Source organism: Anolis carolinensis, chromosome 3 (genome assembly GCF_035594765.1).
Source record: "Anolis carolinensis isolate JA03-04 chromosome 3, rAnoCar3.1.pri, whole genome shotgun sequence".
NCBI lineage: Eukaryota > Metazoa > Chordata > Lepidosauria > Squamata > Dactyloidae > Anolis > Anolis carolinensis.
The window spans coordinates 54,938,816-54,945,951 of record NC_085843.1 but is presented as its reverse complement, the minus strand read 5'-3'; the positions used below and the strand labels follow the sequence as shown (position 1 = coordinate 54,945,951).

The 7,136-nt window shown below is 39.2% G+C and overlaps 1 protein-coding gene across 2 annotated transcripts in view; it reads right to left on the bottom strand.

The window, feature by feature from the left end:
- Positions 1-3,453: 3,453 nt before the first annotated feature.
- The window catches only part of ptgfrn (prostaglandin F2 receptor inhibitor), a 120,753-nt gene continuing 117,070 nt past the window's right edge, over positions 3,454-7,136 (bottom strand). For both annotated transcript variants that reach the window (XM_062974948.1, XM_062974947.1), the window contains one exon: positions 3,454-6,868. In XM_062974948.1, coding sequence (XP_062831018.1) covers positions 6,702-6,868 — 167 coding nt within the window. In that variant the 3' untranslated portion in view covers positions 3,454-6,701. The remainder of the gene's footprint in view (positions 6,869-7,136) is intronic.

The following is a 7,136-nucleotide window of genomic DNA, read 5'->3' as shown; positions in this document are numbered from 1 at the left end:
TATCCATCTGCCTGGGTTGACCAAGTTGATCTCAGAGGTTGTGTTGTGGAAGCCAGGAACAGTTGTTTTGGACATTCAGCTAAGTGTGTCTTGACATGATTGACTCAAGATTCTGTATGTTCCATGGGGATACCTCAATACATTGTTGGTCTAATACAGAGCTGTCAAAACTGTGATTCATGATATTAGTGTGTTGGCTGCAATATGTAGATGTGTCGCATGAACATAACAGAAACTTCTATCTGAAATAATAACACTGAAATGTAGAAGCTTTAAAATGCTTGATGATGAAATATGAGTGTTTTATTTAATATTCCACTAAATATTAAAAACCTGCATTCATCCCATCAACATCATGCATCTCAATCAAATAAGTAGTTATAGTATTATAAAAGTAATAATTCCTGAACATATTTACATATTATTACTCATAAATGACAAAAAACTTGGAAATGTATATTATTATCTTGCAAATCATATATTTTAAAATATACAAATGAAAGGTTTTAATGATATATATTGTGTCCCCATACATTTCTTCATTAGAAATTACAGTATGTATATGTCCGTATCTCTTAAAAGAGGTTGGTTTAACCTCCAGTTTGCTAATAAAACTGTCACAAAATGATGCATGTCGAAAAAGTGTGCCACCAACATGAAATGTTTGGAAAGTTCTGGTGTAATACATCTGGTAGGCAGTACACTAAACATGTTTCTGTGGTGAGGCAGTTTGGAGGGAGGGCATGAAATTTCAATAGCCACATATGTACATGACAAACGCTCTCTTCAGTGGGGTCAATTAAAATAGTCTATTCTAGAAACCTAATTTTGCTAGATGCAGTTTGTCACACAGAGATAAGAGAAAGATGTATTGGTTTAGGTTCCCTTTTCTACACAACAATTAATTCAGGAACACTGTCCTCCTCTTCATCAAGCTCTTTACTTAATTCATTCTATCAGAAAAAGGAAAATGAAAAGGCAAAAAAGGATATGAGCAAAAATAAATGAGTAGTCTCCAAGGCTCCTAAGAGATCTGGATACGCAAGTTCAACTAATAGGACCGTTGGGCATATCTTCAGTTGTCCCACTTTGCAGATATGTTATGGTTAGGAAAGGGAACATGTTGTGATTGGAGTTACAGGAACGCATTCCCACTTAACTGTTGTATGGTGAGTATACTGTCAAAAGGCACATGGCACCTGTTATCAGCTTATCCTACATGCCAAGATTTCTAAACTATAGTTTAGACATAATAGTAAATCCTGTTAAATCCTGTTGTGACAGACACCTCTCAGAAATGACTCCCTCCAAAATATGGATGTAATGAATTCAGATTTGGAATAGAAAGATTGTGAGTTTGTATAAAGGCAAAGCAGAGGTATATTAGCAATATTTCAGGGCAATTCTTTATCTTGGGTAAATTATATACATAGTGTGATTGTGGAACAAAATATCATACTAAAATGAAAGACTGCAAAAATAGCTCATAGTCTACAGTTCTAAGCAGAAAGGATGGCTGAATATATTCTATCTAGCATATAATCATCTTGCGCATTTGAAGACACCTGCCCAATGACACTGCGAGCTAGCAGCTGCAAGTGAAGGGAAGGGGTTTCCAATTCTATGAGGCATTTTAAGATATTATTGGATGGCAACTCCCACCAATTCCCTAATCAACACTGTCAGTAAGTGAAGAACGGTAGAGGTTACAGCTCAGTCTTGAACTACTATTTATTTTTTTGTTTTGTATCCATTGGACCAGCCAAATAAATCCAAGCTTGCAGGATTGCTCCTGTATAAGGCCCAGTCCAGGAGCTCGGGTCTCAAACCTCCCTTGAAATACTCCAACTTGGTGGTCTCTGATGGATCTGTAATCTTTCTTGCAATCATTTAAATTTCAGGGCATATTCTGACACTTTATAGACCCCTGGCCCAGCCTACGTGAATTGCGTTTTCACTCTCAATTTTGCCAGTAGGTCTTGAAACCTTACTTTCAGTGCTTCTAACAAATTAGGCTGTTAAGCTCAGGTGCCTCCACCTCAATGCTGAACTAGCTGCTGCCCCTACAGTGTGGGCTTTCACAGCTTCTGAGGGGAAATTATCTCGATAGTCTTGCACGTAATTTTGCATGTTGGTAGGAAAGTATGACAACTGCTGTGGGTGCCCCTTGAACTTCATTCAGTTATTCTCACTATCTCCCCTGGTCCAGCACACTGGCCATATTTTCTTCTAGTAGTGTCCAGGATACTGACTGCCTGGTTCCTCTTCTTAACCTCCCAGTTGGGGAAATGGTCCTGCTGCGTTGCCTCAGTTCTGGGGATGCACCTTTGGGGGATGCCTCTTACGGTTCTTCCCACCCTGGGGACTTAAGCCCCAATGCTAGGGAAATATTTTGGGGCATTGTTTCAATCAACTCTACCTTAACTTCCATGGTACAGAGTCGTTGAAGGGTTTCTTCGGGTCTCCACAGAACCTCCCCTCCTTCTTGTTCTTCCTCTCCCCCCCCCCCCCCCCAATACTTCAGGGATCAAAAGAAGCCTCGTCTTCCACAACCTGTTGCTGCGCTTTTGGCTCTTTGGGCTCAGTCCATTCGCCTTCTACAACAGACTCCCAGGCTGCTCTCAACTGTGTATAATCCCATTTTATTAATTCTGTTACTTCCTCCCCATTATCTGGTTGCTGCTCTGGGGATTCTGTCTGTTCTTCAATCTCCATCTGACCTACCGCCTCTCAAAGGATAAGTGGCTCACACTCGCCTTCACTGTGATCTCTCCTCTGACATTTCTGCCAAATAGTTGACTCTCACCGACTGAGGTCAGAAAAAGGAGGCAAGGATTCATAACTTTATGGTTTGGCAGAACCTCATTAACAAGTACATTCAACTAACAAGGAAATCTTGGAAACTTCTTTTTATGCTTGGTTACTACTACATAGCGAAGTTATGAATAAAAGAAAATGTGGGCAATGCCTCAGTTTCAGTCCCAAAACTCCCAGAAGTTTCTCTGTCCAGCCTCCAGTCCGAGCCGGTTTGTGTTATCAGGCTCCCTCCGTTAATGGGCCCTCCTGGTGTTTTCACTGCTTGACCTTGGAACTCATAGCATGGAGGTGCTCTGGTGTCTTGAACACACCAGACCTGGATCCATGACATATTTCCCCTCCTAACAACTTCTTGGGAAATTTCAGGTTTTAAAAAAAGGTTTCTATTGGCAGTGTTTCCACCTTTGCAAGTGTCCTGCACCCCTAATCCCTGTGAAGGTGGCAGACCTATTCTGTAACATCAGTCAAGAGCCAAAATTAGAATTTGTAGGTGTGACTTTGCAAAATCACTACAGATATCAGCAGCAGCATCCCCACACACCCCATATAAAACAGAGACATCAAAAATCATCTGGTGCACTGAATATCACATTGAATGAAATATCTACAGTTCAACATAATGACCACACAATATGATTTTATTAAAAAAGACAATTTATTTTCAATGTAAAAAACACATTACACAGCTTCATTGTAACTGTCCAACTCCCATCTTCCAAAGCTGTGCTTAACACAATTTTAAAAGCTTCCAGAGCTGTGCCTAAAACCTTTCTTCAGAAGCAAACAAATAGATTTCTTGTCTTTTACACAGCACACTGTTGAAACAATGTCAGATTCATGTTCCAAGTGTCCTGAATTCTCAACAGTGAGCTGGAAGCATGGACAGAGACCAATCAGGATTGACACAAGCCCTTAGAATACTTGACTGTTGATTCCATGACTGCAACTCTGACAAACACTGCTGAACATCTAACTGAATTCCATGCAACTCGTTCTCTAACAAAAACACCAGAGAGAGTTAACACAAAACAGAGTAACCAATGTTTTCTGAAGACAGAAATCCTATTTTAAAAGAGGAATAATATAAAATTGGCACAATTGGAAGGAGAGCACTGGAGTGGTACTACTTCAACATTTAATTAAGTACAGGGCATGAAGCATCACCATAATCAAAAGAGAGCAGTTATAACATACGGTCCAAATTTTGTTTAAAGGAAAATAACTTCAGAATCTAGGAAGAGTGGGCAATGACTTGTGGAACAGGAAACTTGCTAGGAAAAGCAAGGAACCCCTGAACCAAAATGACCCTGAGTTTCTTTCCACAGAGAGACAATGCCAGTGTGCAACAAGTGCTAAAGGAAAACTTTCCTGCTCTCCACATTCCATAATTATTGCATTTAAATATTTATGTTTTGCTTAATCTTCCCAATGTGAAAACAGAATGACACCAAATGTAAGCATGAATGAAAGAAAAAAAATTGTGCTTTAGTTAGTTGTTTATTTTCCCTATATTTTGTTTTTTATAAAACATGGCTTCCAATGTGGAAAAACAACTGGAAGCTTACATAATTTATAATGTGAAATGATAATACATATGACTAGATAGGTTGTATGTCAGAGAAAGTGAAGTAAACCAACTATGAGAATGGTCTAAAGGACAAGTGCAAGACATCTCCCCAGAGGGCAGATTGTTGTGGTCAACCACACAAAATGCTCATATTTACTAAGCCTTCTGGAAGATTTCAACCACATTTAATTCTACACACTTTACAACTGGGGTGGGCAACTGTGTCCTTCCAGATGTTTGGGGACTACAATTTCTTTGCAATCACTCAGTATTGCTAATTAGGCCTGACTAAAGTTGTAACCGTAAGACATCTTTAGGGGCATTACTGTCAACCCCTACTTTACAAGTCTGTAGTTTTAAAGGGTATTCCTACCTCTGTCAAAATCAAAATTCATCTAGAGTCCTCAGATATTCCCCAAATTAAAGCTATATTCACAGTCTTATGTCCATTTGATAATGATGGCATGGGGTAGCACCAGAGCACACCAGGACCACAATAAATGAAATTTAACAGAAAATACATAGCTAAAGAAAAGACAATTCTTTAGCGTGGTTACTGTTTGAAGTTACCCAAAAGTTATATAAACTACTAGAATTAATGTAAAACTCTAGTCCATGTACTTATGTCAGGATATATTAAAAAAAAAACTCATAAATATACACTGGAGTCAATGTAAGCTCAATGGAAAACCATTTACCAATTTGTGCACATTCTGCACATCTTCCAGTGAATATGCAAAATGGACAGCATAAAAAAGAATTTTCATATACTTGCACAGTTGATATGAGTACCATTCTACATGCCTCTATGTATATTTGCAGTTATCTCTTCAGCTGACATCAACAAATATACCTGGCAGCTCAACTGACATTTGCTCTTCAACATTAAGCATAGTACAGAAGAAAGGTTACTTGCTCTTTACTTCAATTTTCACTTTTAGTTTGCTTCAAGTCATGCATGTTTAATGCATAATGTTTTCCATAAAAAGCCTGTGTTCTGACTTCTTATTGCTTAGAAATACCAACTATGTTGGAGCTGCCTGACATCATGGGAGCAGATCTTTGGATCCAGGACAAGGGTATGTGGAAGACAAGATCTAGAACTCTCTACTACAGCACCAAAGAGACCCATGATGAGAATTTATCACCACCCCACTGAATGGGCAAAGGATTAACTGCAGTATGTAGCCTTTGGCGTTGTAGCATTTGCAAAGAAACATCCAGAAAGGGGTACTCTTTTCTAAAGAAATCCATCCGATTTTACCCCTCCTCACCCTGAGAGTTACAGTTGCATAAACTGACTCATGACTGCTATGTCAAAATCCAACTGTTAGCCCAGAACCCCAATATAAGTTCCCCAATAGCAAGCATGTTTGCTGGTTAATGCAGGTAACCTTATGGCTCACAACACAATGGCGGCTACAAATAAATCACTTTAGGGATGAAGAGGATTTCTGCCTATATTCTAGTCATTGAGTTAGATGACCCAGTGATTTGCACAAGAATATCTAGCAGCCTCTGTCCAGTTGCTAGAGATGACATGCTGATTAAACAGAATCCACCAGCACAGTGGGCAGAAGTGGCAAATCTAGCAGCATTTTGATGAGATAGCTCAGAAAACCCACAACCCTTTGATGAGACTGTTGATAACAGCCATGCTAGAGAGATCCACCTCTTACCAGAATGATGATGATGATGATGATACAAAATGGAAAGGGTGGGACACTGTAAATGATGGCTTGTATTGCTGTCCATTTTCTAAGAAACTGGTTTTCAAGAATGCTAAACCAGCAGTTTCTAAAGTTAGGGGTCCTGAGACTACAATCCAAGTTTCAGTTTAGAATGAATACTCATAAGATTTCCGACTAGATACATCTAGAATAGACCATGGGAATGTTTCTTTTCTTCTCTAGAAATATCAACAAGAGGCCAACTAGTTATAAGGGATGGTGTTTTTTTTCCCAGCAGTCTTCCAATTCTATATTTCTATTAAATGACAAGGGGGAAATATTTTAATACACACACCTTGATAGTGAGCCTTGTCTAAAGGTCTGCTGGAAGGACACTGTGGAACACTTTGCCTGTGAAAGAATTATCCCCATAAAATGTGCAATTGGAAGAAGAGCTAAAGGTTAAAAAATATAACAAGTGCCCTCAGTGTGAAACATAGGTAGAAAAAGATGCAGCTCTAGATCCAGGATAAGATCAAAGGGTTTTGATGTCAGGGCATTTTGGTTCAATACACTCAAAACTGAGTAGCCTCAGGCCTTCCAAAATCCCTTCCCTCTTGAAAAGTGTGTATCCACCTCCCACTTGTTTAGTCCATCTCCATAGACATAAGTCGGCGTCTCTCTCGCCTGGTTTCTTGAACCTCCTTCTTGCAACACCAACGGGAAGTGCAGTAGCCAATCAGACAGGATAGAAGTCCAATTACTGTAGACAGGCCAACACCAATCAACAGTGGAAATTTGAAGGCATTCAGCACTGGGTGAGAGAGAAAAGAAAAAGAAAGCTGTTACATGCAGTCACCAGAGGCAGAGTAAACCCTTCTTTGATGTACGAATGAAAGGGGAATATTTTCCTTAGTATCTGTTGAAAACATTGCCTCTTCATTCCTCAATTTCTTGTGATTTGAAATTGATTAGGAAAGACTGAGACAGAAAGAAAGCAAGAGTTCACAAAAGTATTAATGTATTTCCTCAGTTCAGAAAGACCTGAAATTTTGAATCTGCCAGCTATTGCTATCAATTGC